Source organism: Antechinus flavipes, chromosome 1, assembly GCF_016432865.1.
Source record: "Antechinus flavipes isolate AdamAnt ecotype Samford, QLD, Australia chromosome 1, AdamAnt_v2, whole genome shotgun sequence".
Lineage (NCBI taxonomy): Eukaryota > Metazoa > Chordata > Mammalia > Dasyuromorphia > Dasyuridae > Antechinus > Antechinus flavipes.
The window spans coordinates 17555648-17579421 of NC_067398.1; the positions used below are offsets into that span (position 1 = coordinate 17555648).

General features: G+C 46.4%; 1 protein-coding gene across 2 annotated transcripts in view; it reads right to left on the reverse strand.

Moving 5' to 3' along the window:
• Nucleotides 1–8928: 8928 nt before the first annotated feature.
• Nucleotides 8929–23774, reverse strand: part of FAM107A (family with sequence similarity 107 member A) — a 128156-nt gene continuing 113310 nt past the window's right edge. For both annotated transcript variants that reach the window (XM_051979945.1, XM_051979955.1), the window contains 3 exons: nt 20331–20508; nt 14336–14492; nt 8929–12618 (listed from right to left, as the gene is read on the reverse strand). In XM_051979945.1, coding sequence (XP_051835905.1) covers nt 12514–12618; nt 14336–14492; nt 20331–20508 — 440 coding nt within the window. In that variant the 3' untranslated portion in view covers nt 8929–12513. The remainder of the gene's footprint in view (nt 12619–14335; nt 14493–20330; nt 20509–23774) is intronic.

Below are 23774 nucleotides of genomic sequence, written 5' to 3' on the forward strand. Positions count from 1 at the left end.
CCATGGTGAGCAAGGACTGAACCAAGACAAATTTGGGGGGAAAAAAACTAAAGCCTTATACATGGATTGTGTATTATTGGGGCACTTGAAGAAGACATAGGAGAAAACCAAACCCCGCCTTTCTGACAACCTTACTGGCTGAGCCACCTGCCAATCAACATCAACTCATCCTACCCAGGATCACGGCTGACCTAGCCCTCCTTGACATCAGTCAGTAACATGGGATGAAAGAAGCTGATTCTCTTCCTCCACTTCTTCCCACACAAGAAGGCTTCCTTTTAATTTCCTAAATAACAGAGAAGCTTAATGCAAGGGACAAAAGGTAATTTGGGGAGGGGGAGAGAAGCCCAGAATGCTTCTGCTAAGCTGCTTAATGATGGGAAGGGTAGGATGAATTTCCCTTCACTCCAAATGTATTGTTTTCCCAGAACGGAAGAATGACCCAAGTGGGATTTATTGTTCCCCCGACAGCCTTGCAGTAATGTGGATTTGGAAAGTGGAGGAGCAAGCCCTTCTAGCTGGGGTCTCTTTAGTGGGTGCATTCTTAGGAGCCAAGGGGAGGAGGAAGAGGAAGACAACAGAAGTTTTCTGATGATTGGTGCAGTGTTCCTGCAAGGCCCTGTGTCTCTATGGCCCCAGACAAACCCATCTCTAGCCTACACCAGAAGCTGACATTTTCCATCAGTTTTCCAGGTTGGTTCTGATGGATTTATATCCTGCCACTGGACCCAGATAGCTCTGGATGACCTTGCCCAGTCTTCCCTCACTTAAATCCGATTCACTTGCATGTCATGGCATCCCTTCCCTGATGAAAAGGTCATCTTTGAGAATGAAGGACAGACATCATCAACAACAATCTAACACATGGAATGAATGGAAGGTTTGCTAGGGTAAATGTCAAGGATGTAGTTAGTCAACAAGCATTTATTAAGTGTTTGGACCTTACGCCTCCCTGACCCCCAGTTCCCTTCCCAGAATACCCAGCTCCTCCTCGTTAATCTCACCCACAGGACCTTGCCTTTGAGCCCAAATCTCCTTTAACTTACATTCCTTATTAAGACCTCTTGGCTCCTTGATCTCCTAACTCAAGTTCTGGGGCTTTTGGCCCTGAGCCTCTCATACCTGGAGTTCACAGACCTTTTATTCTCAAACCTGAAATTTCCGGCTGCTTTCTGCCACTGGTACTACTCCTGGGTGCCCTTCCTTGATCCTACTTATTGCCCGATTCTTATTTACTTCTTGTCCCATTTCTAATGAGAAGCAATATCATGGAATCTATAGAGCACCAACCTTGAAGCCAAGAAGATTCAGTTCAAATCCTGCCTCTGGCATTTACTGCCCATGTGCCGGGGCATGTGCTCTTATTAGCCTCCAAGACTCTAAGTTGTGGAGAAGGTGCTAGTCTGCAGTAGTGGAAACAATTTTCTCACCTGGGAGTTCCTTACACCAATGTATTCACAGGTCTAATCTCTGTCTCTGTTTCTTATTTACACACTCCAGACTATGACAGGGTATTTTCCAAGGTTTAACATCAAGAGAAATTGAATATTTAGATTCAAAAACAATATGCTGCCAAGATAATCTCCAAATTTCTCCTAGATTCAACTTTACTCTGATTGCCCTTTGACCATCCCTCTTTCCTCCTCCCTTTTTCTTTCTTCCCACCCTCAAACCCAATCCTATGAGAATAAAACTGCCCCAAACAAATCTGAGAACCTATCTGAGCTCTCCTAAGCTCATTCATTGGCTGTTCAACCAACCCCCGCCTCATTTCCAGCCAACTAGGAAGTATCTTGAAAAAATAATAACTCTGCCATCCTCTACTCTTGGGTCACAGTGGACTAATTAAATAGGAAACTTCACTTTGGCTTATCTGTTCAAATAGGGAAGTACAAATAGTTACTGTTTTCATTGTTTCACAGTCAAAAAGCAAGGTGAGGGACATCTTTGTCTTTATTTATTTATTTTAATTGTAACTTTGTATTGACAGAAGCCATGCCTGGGTAATTTTTTACAGCATTATCCCTTGCACTCTCTTCTGTTCCGCTCTTTCCCCTCCCTCCCTCCACCCCCTCCCCCAGATGGAGGGCAGTCCTATACATGTTAAATATGTTGCAGTATATCCTAGATACAATATATGTTTGCAGAACCGAACAGTTCTCTTGTTGCACAGGAAGAATTGGATTCAGAAGGTATAAATAACTCGGGAAGAAAAACAAAAATGCAAACAGTTCATACTCATTTCCCAGTGTTCTTTACCCAGCCATTCTCCAATTGATGGACATCCTTTCATTTTCCAGCTTCTGGCCACTACAAATAGGGCTGCCACAAACATTTTGGCTCATACAGGTCCCTTTCCCTTCTTTAGTATCTCTTTGGGGTATAAGCCCAGTAGAAACACTGCTGGATCAAAAGGTATGCACAGTTTGATAACTTTTGGGGCATAATTCCAGATTGAGCTCTTTCTTTCTTTCTTTCTTTCTTTCTTTCTTTCTTTCTTTCTTTCTTTCTTCTTTCTTTCTTTCTTTCTTTCTTTCTTTCTTTCTTTCTTTCTTTCTTTCTTTCTTTCTTTTTTCTTCCTTCCTTCCTTCCTTCCTTCCTTCCTTCCTTCCTTCCTTCCCTCCTTCCTTTCTTTCTTTCATTAAGCAATTGCAGTTAAGTGACTTGTCCAGGATCACACAGCTAGGAAGTGTTAAGTGTCTGAGGTCAAATTTGAACTCAGATTCTCCTGACTTCAAGGCTAGTGTTCTGCACCACCTAGCTGCCCCCTAATCTGTTCTCTGATACTATTTTGCAATTTTGAATACTTAGATTTTATCTTCCTTTTTAGTGTTCTTTTCATTTGCTGGGTTAGAATTGTGTATATTATTCTTTTGGTCCTGATTTCTTGGAGGCAATAGAGAATCATAGAAAATTCTGGAAGAAGGAAATGATATGGTCAGATTTATGCTTTAAGAAGACTAAGGAAACCCTTTCTCCTTTTCTCCAGGCAGTTAACCAAAGACATCCTAGTATAAATGAATCTGAGCTTATTGTTGCCACCAGGTGAGACCCATCCCTGAATTTATTGGGAAGCAGTGAGAAGAGTACTTAACTTTCAGTTACAAATCCCGAGTTCAAATTCTGACTTTGAAACTTATGTATGACCTTGAAAAATAATTGAAAGAAAAGAGCATTTATCAAGCACTCACAGCATACTAAAGCACAGCGTCTACAAATAGAACATAACCCTTATTTTCAAGGGCCTTGCATTTTCAATAAGAAGAGACAACACAGCTCAAAGTGTGACAACCAGGGAAAAGTAAAGTTGCAGGGATGATGGGAGGAGCCCTAGGGGAGTAGACTGATGCATCCCTTCCAGGAACAATAGCAGAACGGATTTGATTATGGTCTCAGAACTGGGAATTAAGAGTGGGTGGCAAGAAGGTTGAGAGTAAAATGAAGCACGATTGGGGTCACCAGATATAATGGGACACGTGATCACTAATCAGGAAAAGTCACAGAATCTCTCAGTTTCCAAATCTGTAAAATGTATAGGTAAAATGAGGGGTTGGATGGGCAACCTGTAGGGTCTCTTCAGCTAAATCTATGATCCTAAGGTCCAGTGGCTACTGAGTGAAGTTTAACCTCCTCGGCCAAGCTTTGAAGGACTTTCCTACACTGGGACCTTGCTGCCTTCATTTTGTATTATTCCCTTCTAACTAAATGGGACCTCTTGTCTTCTTTGTGGACTTCCTGGGCCTGCTCATCTTCTGGACCTTTGCTGAAGCTGTTTTCTAGGTACCAAAGCCTTCCTTCCCTCTCTTCCCCATTGAATTCTTATAATTTCTTTAAAGTTCAGCTTAAATGTCTCCTCTTGTAGAGGGCCTGATGTCCTGATGCCCAATTCTTTGTCACTGGATAGGTCAATAATGGCCTTTCCAGGCTTGGACTTTAAAAAAATCTTTGCATGTGTCTCCCTGATGCACTTATCAACCAGCATCAGCAATGTATCCAGCATCTCCGCTCTTGCACCAGTGAGGCAGCAGAAAGCAGCTGGTGAAGGAGATATGTCTGGGTAGTAGGGGGATCAAAATCATCCATACAGACCAGGCTCTAGGCATAAGGCCGGCCTACCACACAAAGTGGTCACCTTGGAACATGGTCACAAATCAGAGGTGGATTCAAATCTCTTGGGTTTTCTGAGGAGCAAGACTAAGAGGGCCTTTCCCTCTTAGTTTGAAATGTCTCAGAAAAAAACCAACCAGATGGTAAAAGAAAACATATACATGTAGAAAACCCCACTTAAAAAGTTTAAACCTTTTTTTAAATGACAATTTCCATTTCTCCCTGCCCTACCTCCAAGGGAAAGCAGACTTATGGTTAGATTCTTTTATTTCCAAAAGATTTGGCATTTTAAAAAGGTATATTTCAATGTTAAAATATAAACATGAACCACTGAGTAGTTTTATTTTGCTATTAAAATAGCAAGGACTGGTAGAATTTGAAAAGAAAGAGCAGATTCAGGAAAAAACAAAGATTATACTGGATATAAGTTGAAAGAATAAGAGAAAGGGAATCCGAGATGAGCTGCGACTGAGCCATCAGGCATTCTCAATCTGGGTCTCCCAGAAGGGTTTGTGGATATATTTCAGGGGCCCTGTGAACTCAGGTATTTATTTTCATTCATCTCTAATGGATGTTGGCATTTTCTTCAATTAATTAAAGACAATATTCAGAAGAGCTATCACTAGACTAACTGCTGAAGGGATCTAGAACCCCAAAAGAGGGACTCCTGAATTAAATGAGATAAAAAACCTTAGAAAAACATATTTCCCTCCAAATAACAAAAGGTTAGTAGTCTCACACATGGTGTAGGCCATCCTCGAAGCCAGCAAGTCCTGGGATTCCACTCTTGCCTGCCATCTTTCTGAGTATTAAAGCCCTGGACAGCACGACTTAGGGAACTCCCTAGGACTTAATTACTAAATTATTGGCTTACATGTGTAAAAATGATTATAGTGGCTCTTTTTTTGTGGTAGCAAAGAAGTGGAAAAGGAATGGATGTCCATCGGTTGGGGAATGGCCGAACAAGCTGTGGTACACGAAAGCAATGGAAAATTATTGTTCTATAAAAAATGATGAGCAAGCTGATTTTAGAAAGGCCTGGAGAGATTTATAAGAACTGATGCTGAGAGAAACAAGCAGAATCAGGAATACAGTGTACACAGTGACAGCAAGATGATCAACTATGAAAGACTTGGTTCTTTTCAGTAGTGTAGAGATCCAAAAAAATCCTGATAGACTTTGGACAGAAAATACCATCTGCAAGTAGAAAAAAGAACTAAGGAGACTTAATGTAAATCAACACAGGCTATGTTCACTTCTTTTTTCTGTTTTTTTAAAAATCTTTCTCATGGTTTTTCCCATTTGCTTGATTTTTCTCTCCCAATATAATTCATAAAAGAATGGGCATTAAAAATAAATAAACTAAAAAAACAAAAACAAAAATCCTAAAAAACAAATTACTGGCTTGAGGCAGCTAGATGGTGCTACAGTGGATAGAGTATTGACCTTGAAATCAAGAAAACTCATTTTCAAATCTGACCACAGACACTTTATAGCTGTGTAACCCTGATAAGTCACTTGACTCTGTTTGCCTCAGTTTACTCATCTGTAAATGATCTGGAGAAGGAATAAGTATCTCTGTCAAGAAAAACCCAGATGGGGGCGGGGGTGGGCAGGAGGAGTCACAGAAACTCTGAAAGAACTGAACAACAATATTGGTAGAAGGGATGGAATTGTTTTTAGTATGAGCTAGCTGCCTTTTAAGGTACATAAATGTTTCTCATTTTGTTTTTTGAACTCTGGGTTGATTACTCCTACGATTACCCCTATTTTACAGTTAAGGAAATTGAGGTAGACAGAGTTTAATGACTTTCAGCATCACACTAAATATCTGAAGGGAGCTTTGAATTCAAGTTTCCCAAACTTCAATCCTTTGTGCCCCAGAAGTGCCCTTACTACCTAGGAGATAGAGGGGTGAGAAGGAGGTGTAATTATATTTACAAAATAATTGTGAGGCCGTAGTCTTAGGTACTGTATGTATTTGTTCACCCTTTGGGCCTATGGATTGGTCACTCTGTGTTGTCTGATGAGCATCTCAAATTCTGCAGAATCATGATACCAAGAAAAATCCTGTCCATAGGATCCATTGAAGGCCCCGGGGAATCATTGGCTACTTTAGCTGGGAAGAAGCCTATCTGAGGACTCCAGATCTCGTAGGGGCCATGGGATCCACTCCTAGCCTCACTTTACAGGACAAGGAATGGCCAGGATCACAGAAGGGTCTATGTGGCAGAGGTCAGTTTGTAAATCCTTTCACCATCCTCTATTCTCTTTCCATCCCTTGTTCTTCTTGGACTTAGAGGACAGAACAAGAAGAGAAGTAGATAGGCAGGTTTAGACTGGAGACGAGTTAGTTCTAAATGTTAGCTCTATCTCACTGTGGAATGGGCCACCTCAGGGAATTTGGGGGGAGGGTTCCCCTTCCATAGAGGTCTTCAAGCAGAGACTCGAGGACCACTTTTTTTGAGAAGTGGTGGTGAGGCAATAGGGAATAAGTGAGATTCACACAGCTAGTGAGTGTTTGGATTTGAACTCAGATCCTCCTGATTCCAGGACCAATGCTCTATCCGCTGCCCCATTTAACTGCCCTCCCTCTCCCCCAAGGCTATTGTTATTAAGAGGTTTCTGGGTCAGCAGTGAAAGATCAGACCAGGCTCAGGGTGGGCTGCTTCAGTGAACAGGATGGTCACCCTCAAGGGCAGCTAACCGACTCTGCTCTTCCCCCTTGCCTCCTGTTGTGTTTATCTCTTTACCAAGTGTTTACTTGTTGAATTGGATTACTTTGACCCAGGGACTGTTAATAGATAACACAGACAGACTGCCACACGCGGTCACACCTGTACAGTGTTGCAGGGTACAGAGATGCTCACGCCTGCCACATTGCGGCGCCATCGAGCACCTGCCGGTCATGCTAGAGCGTTCCTGGTTGGGCATCCAGAAGTTGGGGCTTAGTTGACTCTGCTACCAATGAAAGGTCACCGTTTCCTCCTGTATGCACGAGATAGGACCAGATCACTACTTCCCAGACTTTGTTACTAATATTATTGTTGCTCTTTATACCGTTGTAACTCAGGGATACATTGTTGGTCCTGATTTCTTCACCTTCTAAAACTTCCTACAAATCCTTCCATATTTCTTTGTATTCTTCATAGTTGCCATTGCTAAAGATACAGAAATATTCTACTGTATTCTTATACCAGGTTTTTTTGGGGGGGTATATGTGTGTGTGGGAGGTTCTTAGGTGGGGAGAGGAGAATTTCACCCCAGTTACCATCTGGTGGCTTCCTATGGTCTGTGTTCCAGCAAGTTCTTCTTGCTGACTGTAAACTTCTGGTAACTCTCTAAGAATGAGCGTCACAGGCGGCGGCTGCTTTGTTGGTGATTAGCAAAGGGAGCTCACCAGGAGGTCTCTACACAGGCACCATCACAGGTCTGGAAAACAACTCCCTTTCTCCCCAAAGGGGGTGCCGAGATATGTTGTTTCTGTACCGCTGAAGGACACCCTTTCGATTTGGTTCCCTGGGATAATGTCCCAATTGCCCCATCTAAGTTCTGGCTCCCATATATCCCCGAGTTGCTTGTCATGTCACACGTCTCATCTCTCTGATGGCCCTTCCCCACCATTCCTGATACCATGCTGGCCACTTAGGCTCCATCCTCCTCCTTATACCCTGGTGATATATCACCTTCTTTCACACTATGTCTTCCATCCTTTTATTTTGTCCCCCACTCCCTTTTATCCACACTTCTGGATTACTCTGGCCAGAATTTGTGAGATCTATGTATTTCAATTCCCTGTATGCTCTGTGGTCACATTGAGGTAAAGTGTGTTATAGATCACAATCCCTCTGGATTCTGATGAGAGCCAGGCCATGGGAGTCTTCTGAAAGGAGACCTTGGAGTCCTCTGATCTAATGCTTCCCAAACTAGGATCATGGAATCATGGCTCTAGAACTGGAATACATCTTGGGAACTTTCTAGTTCAACCCCTCATTTTACAGATGAGGAAACTAAGGCTCAAAGACATGAAGTGGCTTGCCCAAAGGCAAGCAGGTTGTCAGTGCCTGATCCTGGATATGATCTCATGATCAGGGTTCTTTCTAGTCTCTCCCAGTGTCTAGGTAGTTAGTTCTTAGTCTTTGAGAATCTATAGCTTCCGGGGCCAGAGCCAGTGGTCAGGCAGATCACAAATCTGTGATCACAATCACAAATGCTAGTTACCAGGGACAGAACCATGTTAGACAGAACCATCGGATCATGAGGGTCAATCCGAGGGGCAGAATCATTGGTCAGACAGAAATATTGGACCAGAAATGCTGGCCACCCAGAGTGGGATGATGGTCACTAGGAGCAGAGCCAGTGAGCTGACAGAACTATTGGATCATGAGTACCAACCCAACGGCAAAACCAATGGTCAGACAGAAGTATTGGACCAGAAATGCAGGCCACCAGGGGCAGAGCCAGTGGGATGCTGGTCACTAGGGGCAGAGCCAGTGGTCAGACAGAAGTTTCAGACCAGAAATGCTGGCCACCAGGGGCAGAGCCAGTGGGATGCTGGTCACTAGGGGGCAGAGCCAGTGGTCTGACAGAAGTATCGGACCAGAAATCTGGCCAAAGGGCCAGAACCAGTAGTCAGACAGAGCTATTGTATGATGGATGCCAGCCACACTTTGGTTTCTTCTCCCACTCTATGAGCTGCCTCCCTTCCCTGGCCCCTAGGACATTCCCAGTGTCCTTGCTAGAGTTCTCTCTCCCTCTGGTGGGCCTGCTTTTCCTGTCCCAACTGGCCCATGCCTTACTCAACTCAGAAAATAAAGAAACTTTCTTTGGAAACTGGAGAATTCATTAGCTTTATTTCAGAGCCCTACATCATTCCAGGTGAGATCTGGAGAACATCACCATTGTCTCACTGGGGTCACATCCAGTTGCCCTTTTAGAAGACAGACTCCATGGTCCAGATAACACTTGCCTATCCCACCTTTCCCAGAGAGCACGGGTGCTGTGGATAGGAACGTCTTTCAAAAAGTCAGTGTGGGCTCATATAAAGGGCATCATTCTTGGGGTGAAGAAATCTGAGTTCAAGTCCCAACTTGACCATGTACCAGCCACGTGACTCTGAGCAAGCCTGCCTAAATCTGGTTTTTCCTGTATCTTTCACAAGGGGAACGTTTCCAAAGTCCCTTCCAGCATTCCAGGGAGTGATATAAATCAATTCAGTTCGACTTAATTCAACCAGCATTTAGAATTAGTCAACTGGGAAACGAAAACCCATCTGATTGCTTTCTTGTGCTTGACTTTCTTGGCCAACAAAGAAATATGAATCAAGGGACTTTTTTTTTTTTTAGCTAAAGTTGTAGAGGCTGGAGAGTGGTTTTTCATTTCTAATTCTACTTTTGATGCCTTCTATCAAAACCTGGAAAATGTAATTTTAAAGAGGGAAGGTGATAAACTTGTTTTATTTATTGGGCCTTCTTTCTTAAAAAAATTAGTGTGGGGCAGCTAGTTGGTGCAGTGGATAGAACACCAGCCCGAAGTCAGGAGGACCTGAGTTCAAATCTAGCCTCAGACATTTAACACTTCCTAGCTTTGTGACCCTGGGCAAGTCATTTAAACCCAATTAACTCAGGGAAAAAAATTAGTGTGGAAGACAAGCTCAATTTGAGTGACAGGCAGTGTCTGTCCAAGAGACCTTGGACTGCATCGAGCGGTATAGACTTTGGGAGTTAGGGAGATGCCCGTCCTACACTACCCCGTGGTCAGGCTGCTTTGGGAGAGCTGTGTTCAACTCTAAATGCCACATTTCAGATGGGTTAATGAACTGGAGAACGTGCAGAAGAGACTGACCAAGATGGCGCTGAATTCATGCCTTATTAGTTGAAGAGGAGAAAGCCCGAGTGAGATATGATGCTTACTTCCAGATATTTGAAGGGCCATCATCTCGGAGAGGAATCACTTGCTCCGCCTGATCTCCAAGGGCCGAACCAGGAACTATGAGGAGACACGATGTCGTCTAGCCAAATTCTAGCTGCCCCGGAGGGAGATGGGCCACCCCGGGAGGTGATGGGATTCCCTCTCACTGGCAGCTTTCCGGCACAGGCTACATCACCACTCATCACTTTGGACAGGGGACACCTTCTGGGGAACGGATTGGACTGGATACTTATTGAGCTCCTGTTGATCTCCCAAATTCTAAGGTCCAATGATTAGTTAAAAATCAGAATTTAAGAACAGGACCTGAGGTTTGTTTCGTTTTCTAGTGTGGACACTTTTCTAGTGTCCAAACTCTAGCTGTGTCTAGTGGACGCAAACTCCAGTTTGGACACTTTTCTATCCAGAATGAGAATCCGAGACCATCCGCGGCCCTCCTGACCTCAGGATGGCGCTACTTGAGATTTTTAGCAAAAATAGTTTCTGTTCAGAGAGTTAGCACATAAGAATTAGTTAGACCAGCGTGGGCTGGACTCTCTGCCACTGCTATTTGCAGACGAGAGCTAACAGGCCTAGTTCAACCAGTGGCCCAGAGACATTAAATGGCTCACACTGCTGTTTAGTAGCAGACCTGGGTCCAGAATCCAAGTCTCTTGATTTCCAGTCCTGGGGCTCGTGGTGTTTGAAGCTTTCCATGGGAGAACATCTCTGAGCGTGTCGTCAGATGGACAAATCCGCCATGGCAGAGCTCTCTCCAGGCCCTTGGACTCATTTTTTCTAGCTCCCTCCTTCCTCTATCTTCCTCGTTCTCCCTTCCCTCATTCCATTTTTTCTTTCCCTTCATAAAGGTTTCACCCACCGGGAATTATTTGACAAATACATCTACACAAGGAGCATGAAGAATTCTTGTTAGCCGCCCCTTGTTCCCCGGCAGGCTGATATGGTTCCCATTTGGGGCTGGGACGGGGAGAGAGGGACGGGACGGTCTGACCATAGGGAGCCGGCCTTGTTTGGAAAAGGACTGAGTTCCAGGTTCTGCATTTCATTCATTCGGCCCGATCTCATCCATAAAGCCTCTACCAGCAGCTGGAATTTTCATACAACTTAAAGATGTTTGATCTACTGCAGCAGTTTTATTTATTCATTGGATGCTTTGATTTTTTTTTTTTTTTGTTTGTTTAGCCCAGATCTCTGATTCGAACCAGTGCAGGTACGCCCCTCCCTGAAGCTCCTAGTCCTGGAGGGCCAGACCAGGCAGCCGGTACCAGCTGGTACTTCCCAATGGCTTTCTCTAGACTCCACAGAGCCTCTCGGGATTTAATTTTAAGCCGTTTGTGGTCTCCGAGTTTCCTTTGGTCTGCCTCGGATGTATAGTTAGTTTGGATTAGGGAGCTTGTTGGAGGTTTAGCTCTTAACCCGGGGGGTGGGCAGGGCTGGTCTGAGCAGAGACCCTGGCCTTGTACCTCTCTGCCAGACTGGGCTGATGCTGGCCAGGGCCTGGAAGGAGCAAAGCGTGGCTTCTCTCTGCCCGCTCCGCCAGTCCGTCCCTTTCTGAGCAAAATTCTGTTTAAAGTGATGACCTAAGGGTCTGGTTTGAGCAGCTGAGGGGACTAAGGGTTAAACATTCTCCAGTTTTCTCAAACATACAAGGCATCACAAAATGGCACAGAACTCACAGGGGTGCAGGTAGCCCAGGAAGCAGAAAGGGAAACGGAGTAAGAAGGAGCCCAGGAAACCAGGTCCGAACACCGGATCGGGAGGGGCCCGCTGCTCCTGGAGCGGGGGTGTCTTGGTGACCCCCGCAATGACGGCTTGCTAGGACGCCATCCCCAGGGCAGCCAGGGCTGGTTCTGACTCCAAGAATTACTCTCTCCATGCTCATGACCCAAGCCCTGTGACTGGCAAATCTGAGGGGGAAAGGGACGCGGGCTTCCCAACATTTGGCAGCTGTTTGAGTTTTGGCCAGCTGGGCAGGGCTCTGATCGGGAAGTCCTACTTATCCACGCCAGGGCTCATCTGTGGAGGTCAGACCACGTGAGGCTGCCATTCTGTGACTTCCGGGCTAATAATGGCAGTAATAATAAAGACAAAAACACGTGTGGGGCGCCCTCCCTCTCCTTCAACGTGCCGGGATTCCCGTGGTGGGCAGGGTACACCTGGGGGTTGCTACCGAGAAAGCGGAGCTCTGGGTGTTAGTGTGCCCGCAGGGAGGAGAGGCCCTGGCAGTGGGCCGTGCCCGCCCTCATGGGAAGACTCCTACTAGGGACTGCTACATGTCACGTGACCCTTGCCATAACCCAGTTCTGGACCCCACGAGGTGTTGGGGAGCGAGTGCTAGTGTCGGGAAGGAGTCCCAGAGGTCTGGCTGCCAGCGTCCAGGGGGTGCACAGGGATGCCGGGATACAGGAGGCTGCGGCGGCTGCTGGGGTTGAGGCTCCGGGAGTCCACGTGGCGGCCCCCTGGCTCCGTCCTCCCCTGCTAGACTTGCTCCTCCCCCGCTATTGTGGCAATGTGCCGCAGATTTTCTTTGACTTTAATAAACTCGGGGGCCTGGTCCTCTTCCCTTTGGGCTTCCTTTTCCATCTGAAGAAAAGAGAAATCGACACATCAAAGAGAAACGCGGGGGCTGTTTTTTGCACTTACGGGGTTCCCAGCACTGTGTGGGGGAACTTGGGAGACTTGGGGTAGAGCCTGACCTGGGCAAGTGCCCACTGGGCACCTCATACATCGCTCTGGGCAGCTCAGGCCACAGCGAGAGGAGCCCTGGGTTCCAGTCTCACTTCCGAGGCTTACTACGGTGCCGGTGGAACCTTGGCCAGATTGATCCTTTCTGGGCCGATGGAACCAAGGGCTCCCTCTCTGAGGTTCCTTGCACCCTGAGCCAGGACCCTATCACTTGGCCACCTTTTGATGGTAAGGACACCCGCAAGGTCATTCAAATAGAAAGGAGCTAAGCAAATATTTGAACTGGGCTTCCTGACTCCGAATCCAGGGCTTTCTCCACCATACCAAGTCCTTAAAAGCACCGAGGCTGTGTCCCCATCTGTAAAATGGGGATCCTGGAACTCCTGATACCATCCAGCACTTATCGATCTCTTTATGGTGGGTAAAACATGGGATCTCCCAGGATGGGTGTGAAGAAAAGACCCACTAATTAAAGCGCTCTGTAAATATCTTTTTGCCATTATTGTCTGGATTTCTTTTTGCTCTGTGCTAATTTATTGACCCCATTTGGAGTGGTTGACCATTTCCCCCTCCCGTTCATTTACAGATGAGGAAACTGGGGCAAGCAGGGCCCCGTTTGGAGTGGTTGGCCATTTCCCTTTCCAGGAGAATTACAGATGAGAAAACTGAGGCACACAGGGTAAAATGACTTGCCCAGAGTCACACAGCTACGAGGTGTCTGGGGCCGGATTTGAACTAGGAACATGAGTCTTCCTGACTGCAAGCCCAGGGCTCTGTCCATTGCACCGCCTGGCTGCCCATCCAGTGCCAACTGCTGAGAAGGCTTTGCTGGCCGTGTAATGAGAACCCTAATTCCAGACTGGCTTACATCTGGAAGGAGTCTTAGGGACCTAGTCCAGACCCCACATTTCTAGAGGGAAGTTAAACACTGGCCAGGGCCAGAAAGCAGAGCAGGAAGGGTTTGGATCAAAGTCTCCTGGTACCAGATCCAGTTCTCTCCTCTCGTATAACTTCACTTGGGCTCTTTGGGACTTAGTTTCTCCATCAGTAAAATGGGGGTAACAGTACTTGCAGTCCCATCCTGCAGGGACTGTCTCTGGTAAAACTTAGAGTGCTCTTTCAGAGCCCTGGTTCTCTGAAAGTCTTCCTCCAGGGCTTCTGCAATTCGCCTTTGCCAGGCTTTCCTGGGTTCCCCCCACTCACAAGAATGCTTTTCACCCACTGCCCTCCGGGGAGCAGAGAACGTACTGTCTAGAAAGCACCTTGGGCATCTTGCTGCTCCTCATTTTATGCAGACTGGAGGCTGCTTGCCTTGGCACTGGCTGGCAAGTGGCAATGGGCCTTCCAGGGCTCGATTCCTCCATGTGGCTGGTCCCTGCCCCTCTCTCCCCCCTTCCCTGCCCTCCCTATCTCCCTGCCCCTCTCTCCCCCCTTCCCTGCCCTCCCTATCTCCCTGCCTCCCTCCTCCCCAACTCCCTGCCCTCTCTTCCCCCCACCCTTTTTCGCCCTCTCTCCCTCCCCCACTGTGCCCCTCTCCTCCCCCGCTCCCCCCTCCCCCACCAGGGCAGCCCCTCCCTTTAACCCCCTCCTTCACATTTGTGGGGGTCTTTCCCACCTCCTCCAGTCGTTGCTGTCTCTTCAGGAGCTCCTGCTCAAATGGCGACTTGAGTTTTTTGGCTTCTTCCTCCTCCTTCTTCAGCCTGAGCAGCTGATTCCGCCTCCGGTGCTCCAGGACCCGCTGCAGCTCCGGCTTGCTGTCCACTCCCAGGCCTCTGTAGGTGTCAGGGGTAAGGCAGGGGAGGAAGGGACAAGGACAGAGGCTTAGTGGGAAAAGCAGCTGGATTGGGGTCGCCCCTCTGCACGATTCCTCATTGCTCCTTGTGGAAAGAGAGACCTTTTAGAGAAAGGAAGCAGCTGCCTGGCTGACTTCTGTCCCCCACTGCCATGGCAGCTTGGGAGTCTGTGAAGCTCACTACAGGTTGCCAGTGTTGGGGAGAGTTACTCCAAAAATCAAGATGTTGTACTTTTGGGATTGTTGTTATTCAACTTACTTTCTTTCTTTCTTTCTTTCTTTCTTTCTTTCTTTCTTTCTTTCTTTCTTTCTTTCTTTCTTTCTTTTTTTCTTTCTTTCTCTCTCTCTCTTTCTCTTTCTCTCCTTCTCTCTCTCCTTCTCTCTCTTTCTTTCTCTCCTCTCTCTCTCTTTCTTTCTCTCCTCTCTCTCTCTTTCTTTCTTTCTTTCTTTCTTCTTCTATTTTCCATTATTTCCATTGTACCTGATTGACCCAATTTGCTATACCACAAAAGTAGGATATCAGAATGAATTTGTCTTTAACCATTTAAAGTTTACTCATCCTCTAAGGCACATCCAATTAATGTGACCCACAGTTATTGAGTTTCAGGTTTCATAGTCTTTTTTTTTAAAGAGTGAAAATGCTATGTTGTGATTCACACTCAATTCCCACAGTCCCACAGTGCAGATGATCGGCCTTCATTCTTGAAAAGGACCAATGATGTCCCAGGGATGTTGACTCCACTTGCTCTTGAATTGGATATGAGGATGCGAGAAAGGGACAGAAAGTGAGAGAGGCTCTCGGCCTCCCTGCTCTCTCCTATCCTCCGGGACCCAAACCACAGCAGGGAGGGAGATGCGGCCCCTGTAGAGGCCCTGATCTCGGAGATGGGCAGATCAGAGCTCCTAGAACTTGGCACTTCCAGCGGGTGCCCGTGCTCATGTCACCGCCATCCTCTGAGCCTTGGCTCCCTCCTGCCAAAGGGCCAGGATAAGGAGCCCTGAGCTACTTCCCTCGGAAGGTAAGTGAGAGGGAAGTTCTTAGTACACCTCAGTGACAGAGATGTGAACTCTGCTTCTTGTTGGCTCCAAAGCGAGTTGTACAAAATACACCCAGCGAGCTTATTGGGGGGGGGTGGGCATTTTTCTCCTAAAGAACTAAGTGTACAGGGAAAAGAACAGTGAGAAATGGAGCTTCCGTGATAATTATTTACTCCAATAGGAGAAGGATCCTGTTAAGGCAGGATCTGTGGTTAATGGCTAAGGCTTACCCAAGCAACTGCTTGAGGCTCAGAGAGGTTAAGTGAGGAGGTCAGAGCTAGCACTGGTTGTGTCCTGCCTTCCTGATGATTATCATTTTTTTTTTTTTGCTCGTTTTGTGGTTTCATAGGTATAGGGACCTTCCTTCTCATGTAGAACGGCAAAATATTTCACATTTTATTATCTTGGAGATTTTCTCAGGGACACCAAGAGCTTCAGCAGTTTGCCCGAGGTCACACAGCTAGTATGGGTCAAAGGCTGGAGGTCAGGACCTGAATCCGGGAGTTCTAATCCCAAGGCTGCTCCTCTAATAGTCATTTTCCAGGACAAGGACTCCTGAAAGGTGGTCGCTGCTGCTGCCTTAAAGAGTGACCGCAAAAGGGATAAAAGTAGGCTTATTAATCAGGCTTAAAAAAAATTGACTTCATGAGGACAAGATGAAAGTTTGTTTGAGAAAAACCTTGAGGTCTTAGTGGGCTGCAAGCACCAAATGAACCTGTATCAGATTTAGGCTACAGTAAGGGGTTATCTTTTTATTTATTTATTTATTTTTGATGAGGCAATTGAGGTTAAGTGACTTATCCAGGTTGTGGAAGTGTTGTGTCCGAGGGCAGATTTGAACTCAGGTCCTTCTGACTTCAGGGCTGGTGCTCTATCCATTGGGTCACCCAGCTGCCCCATGGGAAAATCTTTTGAGAAGTCCAGAGAACACAGCCCCTGGTCAGACCACATCTGCTCACTCTGGACACCCCAGTTTAGCTGGAAAGAGCCCAGAGGAGAGCAGCCGGAATACCGGGGTCATATCGAGCTATACCGGGAGCCCGGAAGGAGCTGGGGAGCCCGGATTGCAGGATGTGGAGGGGATGGGGCTCAGAGGCTCCGGAGGGCAGATCGAGGGGAACAAGGAAGGCAAGGAAGGACGCAGAAGTCTGAGATCCGGAAAGACAGAGGAAAAGAGCCGCGGTTCTCACTGCGAATGGAGGGGAATGAAGGCCAAAAGCTGGGGGGTGGGTGGGTGGGAGGGGCTCACTCCTGGAGACACTGGGGATGCTGGGAATCCTGGCGCCCCCGCCTTGGAGAGGGAACAAGGGGCTTCGGCCCAGTCAGATTCCTAGGTCTTCTGGGGCCCAGGGCCAGTGGGCAGCGCAGGAGGCCCCCCTGCAGCGTCCCGGGCCGCACACGGTGGGCCCCCCTGCAGCATCCCGGGCCGCACGCGGTGGGCCCCCCTGCAGCATCCCGGGCCGCACGCGGTGGGCCCCCCTGCAGCATCCCGGGCCGCACGCGGTGGGCCCCCCTGCAGCATCCCGGGCCGCACGCGGTGGGCGCTGATTCCGCGATCCCCGAGACCCAGAATTCCCACCGACCACTCTCCGGGAAAGCGGCCAAGGGCAGGAAGATTTCCTTTTCTATCCAGCTGACACAGACTTCTCCCCCTCCGGAACTCCCTGGGGCGCCTACCAGGGACAAGGTGTGGCGGGAAGCAGGTGAGAGCCTTCCTCGTGGCCACGCATTCTCTGGGGACGTTCTGGGCTCCAGACCTCGGCTGGCTGGCGGCAGACCGCCCGAACTCTGCCTGGGAACGCCAGGGGCTGGATCTTTCCCGGATCCCAGAGGGTCAGGCAAGGCTCTTTTATTTTTTTGTTTGTTCATTTGTTTTTCTGGAAGGTCTCTCTGTCTCTCTCTCTGTCTCTGTGTCTGTTTCTCTCTGTGTTTCTGTCTCTCTCTCTCTCTGATTGTTTCTCTCTCTATGTCTGTTTCTCTCTGTGTTTCTGTCTCTCTTTCTCTCTCCCTCTGTTTCTGTCTCTCTGTCTCTGTCTCTCCGACTCTGTCTGTCTCTGTCTGACTCTGTGTGTCTCTCTGTCACACTTCTCTATCTTCCTCTCTCCCTCCTTCCCTGACGCCCTCTCTTCTCCCCCCCCCCCCCAGGGACTTCATTGTTTCTATACTTCTGACTCAGTGCACTAGTTAAAATTAAAGTAGCCTGAGGCACAGAGTTCTAAGTTGATGGATTTATTAGTAACACATGAATATGCTATAGGCAAGCCTTCAGCTTCCTCAGCTAAAAGCGTGAATGAGGAGACTGGTTTGCTGTTATAATTGGGTGTATTTTTTTAGGGGAGGAACAGAACAAAGCACAGGACTTCGTGGACAGAAAACAAATTGTAATCAAAGAACTCAATACCGTGAATGACAAAATTAATATGATTGGTTAGGGAGCTGAGGCGTGGGGGATACTCTGATTGGTCTGAAATTGGGAGCGTGGGGCTAGCAACAACACCCTCCTTCCCTCCTGTGACTCAGAATTTGCGTCCACCCGCAAGGTCAGAGGGAATTGCCCAGACGCCTTTGGACGGCAAACCAGACATCCTCGAAGGATTGCTTGGGGGTGCGAAGATATTAGACCGGCCTCCCTGGAGTCATTCTGCATCTGTCAAGGGTAGCAGATTCCCTCCGTTCAGGAACAGAACAGTGACCGGAAGGAGATCTAGATTTCTAAACTTAATTTATTACAGACCAGATGAATTTCTGTATCAAGTTCACGACTTAGGCAGTTAAAGGACAAAATCAATTAATGTGAATAGGAACAATAAAAAGATAAAAATCAACCTGATTATTTTACTCAGTCAGACCTTTGGGGGAAATAGTATTATTAGCTGAACTATAATAGTTTTTGAGAAGGAAGAGGGACTGGAAAGACCTCCCTTACACATAGCCTTTATTTTGTGTTTTTTGATCTGGATCTGGGGTTTCACTGGCGTAGGGATACTCTTGTTCAGCTGAAGGAGCTTGAGGCAGCCTTTGCTGACACAGGTGTTGCTTATGGACTGGGAATGAGATAAATTGGAGGCAGAGGGAAGAGGAGAGAGGTCAGAAACTCAGCGGCCTCAGTCAGAGAACAGTAACTGCCTCTCGGTCTTCTTGTATCATTATCATCATCATCCTCTAACATGAAGAGATCCAGCCTACAAGTCTGAGCTAGACCTCCAGCAGCCACTGGTAGGTGACTCCTGTATCACAACATAATCTCAGTGTGGAAACTGTATTTTGTGAAATGCCTTTTTCAGAGTCATATAACTGCTAAGCAAGATTCATGGTTTAAAGTAGTCTTAGAGAGAATTCTGGATGCTCAGTGTCTTGCCTAGAGTCACAGAGTTAGTATGTGACAATGGTGGACTTTGAACTCAGCTCTTTGGGCTCTGAGCTAAGTGGTGCCCTGTCTCTTTTATTCATTTCTGGGGCCAAACAGAACCAATTTAATCCCTCTTTTAAGGGAAATTTGGTCAAATTATAACTATGATATCCATTTTTTTTGTTTTTTTTTTGTTGAGGCAATTGGGGTTAAGTGACTTGCCCAGGGTCACACAGCTAGGAAGTGTTAAGTGTCTGAGGCCAGATTTGAACTCAGGTCCTCCTGACTTCAGAGCTCGTATTCTAACCACTGTGCCATCTAGCTGCCCCTCTCTCATGATTCTTGACTCCCATCTCTAATGAGAACTGCTCCATCTCCCACAATATCTTAATTGTCTATAATGAACTTTTCTCAGTCCTCATCCTTCCTGTGGCTATGTAGCCTTTGAGCCATGGATGACCCTCTTTTCTTGGGAACTTATTCTTTCCTCTCTACATTACTGAAAATTCTGTATGTCGCTTGTAAAAATTCTCATGTTTATAGAATTAACAATTAAAAACTTGCAACCAGAATTTTGAAACATGTTTTAAAATCTTTCAAAGCTTCAGTAGGTTCTGAACCTATTTATTAAAAATATAAAATGACAATGCCTTTCTTCTGGTTTGTAAGAACAACTGATTGACATCAGGGAAGATGGAAATTTGCCAGTGGATTCTGTGAAAAGCCTTTGCATGATGGGTGAATGGCTTTGAAAATTGAAGATCATATTTTAATAAGTGTAGCTGATGATGTTCTTCTTTGGTGGGGGCCTTCAGAGCCTTGTGTGGTACTTAAAAAAAAAAAAAGCTCTGATATCCATCAAAACCATGTGTTGAAATAAAAAGCTTAGGACCAAAACTCTAATCTCTAGATCACTGTTGCTGTTCAGTGGTTTCTAACTTTTCCCATTTGAGGTTTTCCTGGCAAAGATCCTGGAGTGGTTTGTCATTTTCTTTTCCAGATCGTTTTACAGTTGAGGAAACTGAGGCAAACAGGATTAAGTGACTTTTTTTCATCTTTATCTCCTTTTTAATTTCAATTTTTGTGTAAGATTTATAACAAACATAATTATTAGTAATCATAAGTAATATAATTATGTTTATTATGTTGTAGTATTAACTGTAATGATTATGAGTAATTATAAATATATGATATTAATGATTTATAAATAAACATAGTTATTGGACCCATGCACAATTGAAAGGGGCACACGATTTTAAAAAACCTGGAGAACAGAGATAGTTTATATATGTCAGAGATGAGACTTTCACCCTCTAAATCCAGATTTTTTGGGTACCCAGTTTCCATGACAACCCACAGACTCCAGCTGAAGATGCTCAGGGTCTAGTTCAATCTAAGCAATGGGGTGGAGATTCCCTCCCCTGCTCTCACCTTCTGTGGTTCATGAGGAGCTCCCTGTGTAGCTCCTGGTGACTTCTGGAGGCTTTGACGGGATTGGTCAGCTTCTTGGGTTTGATAAGTTCTGTGTTCCAATCTTTGTAGTCCGGATGGGCTGTGACTCCTCCAGCTCTTTCTGTTCGATCCCTCTGCATTTCGGAATATAATGAAGCTGTGAAGAGAGGGGCAAGCCATTAGAGACAGGGTGCTTCCTCAGGGAGGATGGCAAGGTCCAGACTTACCTCCAATGACATCCCCCAAGAAGCAAATTCAAAGGATCAGAGTTTTAGTGTCAAAATCGATCCTTCTCATCTCACCCCCTCATTTTGCAGATGGGGAAATTGAGGACCCTTGGCCAGGGTATACGTGGAGTCAGGATTCCAGACCTGGCTCCGGGTGGGGGCTCCCTGTGATGCAGGTGCTTGCTGAGCGCTTCAGTCCCACCAGGGAGTCCTAGGAGGGAGACAGTACGTGTCCTATGGGCTCCCACTGAGGATTCTTTCTACCCATGAGAGCCTGCTGGACAGCCTATCATCTTGGGTGCTGCTTATGGGCAGTGAGAGGCTACATTTAACCTGGCTCAGAGCTGGGGCAGACAGCCAGTTTGTATGTCAGAGGGCAGCACTTGAATCCAACTTTTCTGGACTCTGAGATCAGCCCTCTGCCACCAAGTCCCACTGCCTCTTACTCCATTTGACTGATGGAGAAATGGGCTCATTCAGGTTAAGTGGCTTGCCTAGGGTCACACAATCAGTCAGCAAGCATGTATTAGACACCTGTTGTATGCCTCTGTGTTAGGTGCTGGGGAAAAAAAGACAAATGTGATGTCATTCCTAAAGAACTCTGTGTGTTACAGCAACCCAAAAGCTAATGTAATTTTGGGCTGAATTAATTGGGGATAGGAAGGATTAGCATCTCTAGGCCAGGGAAGGACACTTCTGCCCAGGTCCGATCACTTTGGTGAATACTGTAGCTAGTTCTGGGGGCCGCTGGAGCTGAGACCCTACCCACTATGAAGCATATCACCCAAGGATGCTGGGACAGAGAGACCCCGCAGACAGAAAAATATTCATTATAGCATTCTTCATTAGAGGCCAAGAACTGGGAATAAACAAGATACCCATTGATCTGGGAATAAATGGCCCATCAAGGTTATAGAATATCACTCTATATAGTGCTATAGAGAGAGCTATAAAAATGATGGAGGAGGAATTCAGACAATCAAGGGAAGACATCCACTTTTTTCTGACCAATACTCACCCCCCCCCCCAAAAAAAAAATCCCACATTAGTTACATGTAGTCTCCATCTGTGTTTTAAATCCATCCCTTCTCTGGCAAAAGATGGGCCAGTGAACTTAATCTTTAGTTCTCCAGAGCATGGTTAGTGATTCCTTGTTGTTATGGTGTGATCGTATAAATCGTTCTCCCCCGTTTGCTGTTGTCTTGCTCAGACTGGGGAAGACTTGTATGAACCGATGCAAAACGAAGTCAGCAGAACCAGGAAAATGGTACACACAAAAACCATAAGAGGTGGTTATAAAAAGAACAGTAATTTTGGTCCTGTGGAATATGTAAGGAAATACTCACTCCCCTTGTTAGAGAGGGCAGCCCACAGCAGCAGAATGTCATAGACACGTATCAGAGAGGTTCCTGAGTTGGCTGGTTCAATTAAATTCGACAAACATTTATTAAATGTCTGCTGTGGAGGTTGAGGAGACAAAGGACTCGAGGACCTTATATTGTACTTGAGGGGAAGTAGAGTAAAAAGAAGAGCAACATTTACACGAATAAGCAAGTACAAAGTAAATGTAAGATAAATATAAATGCCTTTTGAGTGTGTATGTGTAGGGAGGAACCGAGAAGCTATTGAGAAATAGCTCTTAGGCTTAAGCAAACTCGGGATTTCAAGGGAAAGCATTCTAGGCATGGAACACAGCCAGGGGGAAAATGCCTAGATTTGGGAGATGGGGAATCTTGTTGGAGATTATTGGCTTCCAGATTGGGGGAGGAGGGGCATAAAATATAAAAAGAGCTTCAGGGCTGGCCTTCTGTGAGGGTGGCAGAATTTTTGGAGGTGGGGAGCCTCCCATTCCAAGATTTCTCCCCTATCTCTGTTACTCATGCTCTAAGTCATCATTAAAGTTATTTCTTTGGGTTAAAGTACCTCCAGTGGAAGACAGTGTGATAGAATAATAACTTTTAGGTTGCAGTTACCATGTGCTAATCACACAACCACCTTGGAAGGTCAAGGCTATTATTATCCCCATTTTACAGATTAGGAAACTGAGGCAAACTGAGTTTATGTGATCTGCCCCGGGGCACACAACCAGGATGTGGCTGAGGCAGGATTTCCAACTGATTAGAAATCTGCTACTCAAGAAAACTTTCACCATTTCAGTGTCATTTGTTGAAACAGGTTTCCCTCCCTCCCTCCCTACCCCCAGAGAAGTTGATACATTGACCCAAGTACAAACTTTTCCTGCACCTGTCTGTCCAGCTCTGCCCGGAGGCTGATACGGCCAGAGAGTGAACAGCTCTCTTGGCTTGAGGAGGTTTTGTGGGTACATTGTGTTTTTATGTCGCAGTTGATTCCAGTGCTTTCTGTCTGCTTGCCTGTTGGAATCCTTACTAACTGCTAAGTAATTAGAGTTGATCTAATCTTACAAGAAGTTGTTTTGGCCAGAACCTGAAACAAGGTACTAAGTAGAACTAATCAAGACAAGGCTTGTGTTCCCACCTTTACTCAAGGGAATCCTCACCTTAAAGCTCTTTGGGCCAGAGAGCACTATGGGAGAAAACCCATAATCCCATTCTCTCAGAAGGTTCACATATAAGGCGAGACAGCCATTCCAGAATACACCTTTTTTCCTCTTGGCTGGCTGATCGCGCTAGACTCGAGAGGAACGACTCTGCTGCAGAGAACACTTTTGCCGGACTTCAGTGGAGCTACGCCAGAAGCCCTTTCTCCGCGGCAAGTTGGTGGCTGGGCTCCCCAGAAGGAGATAAGAGAGACCTTCCATCTCTGTCTTGGTTGGAGGCAGAAGAAAGCAGAGGCAGAGGCTGAAGGACAGAACCTTTGGATTTGGAGACATCCGAAGGGCTCCAAGCCTCTAAACCGGCTGTGCCTTTGAGAAGAACTAACTCCAACATTTGAACTCTTAACACTTGCCCTCTGAAACCAACAGGACTTTGGACAGTTAATAAATAAAGGTCACATCTGCCAAGTGACACAATAAATAGCAGATCACTTCAAAGTGATTGGGTGACCTCCATCAGATGTCTCAGCAAAAAGAGTCCCCATCACCCAGGAAGACATGGGGGAGCCCATCTTTGGGTGAGAGGAGGTGGTAGCAGGGGTGACCGGAGGCCTGTTCAGCACCCAGAAGTAGTCAAAACTGGAGAAAGGGTAAAGGGCTAAAACTCGAGTTCATGCACTG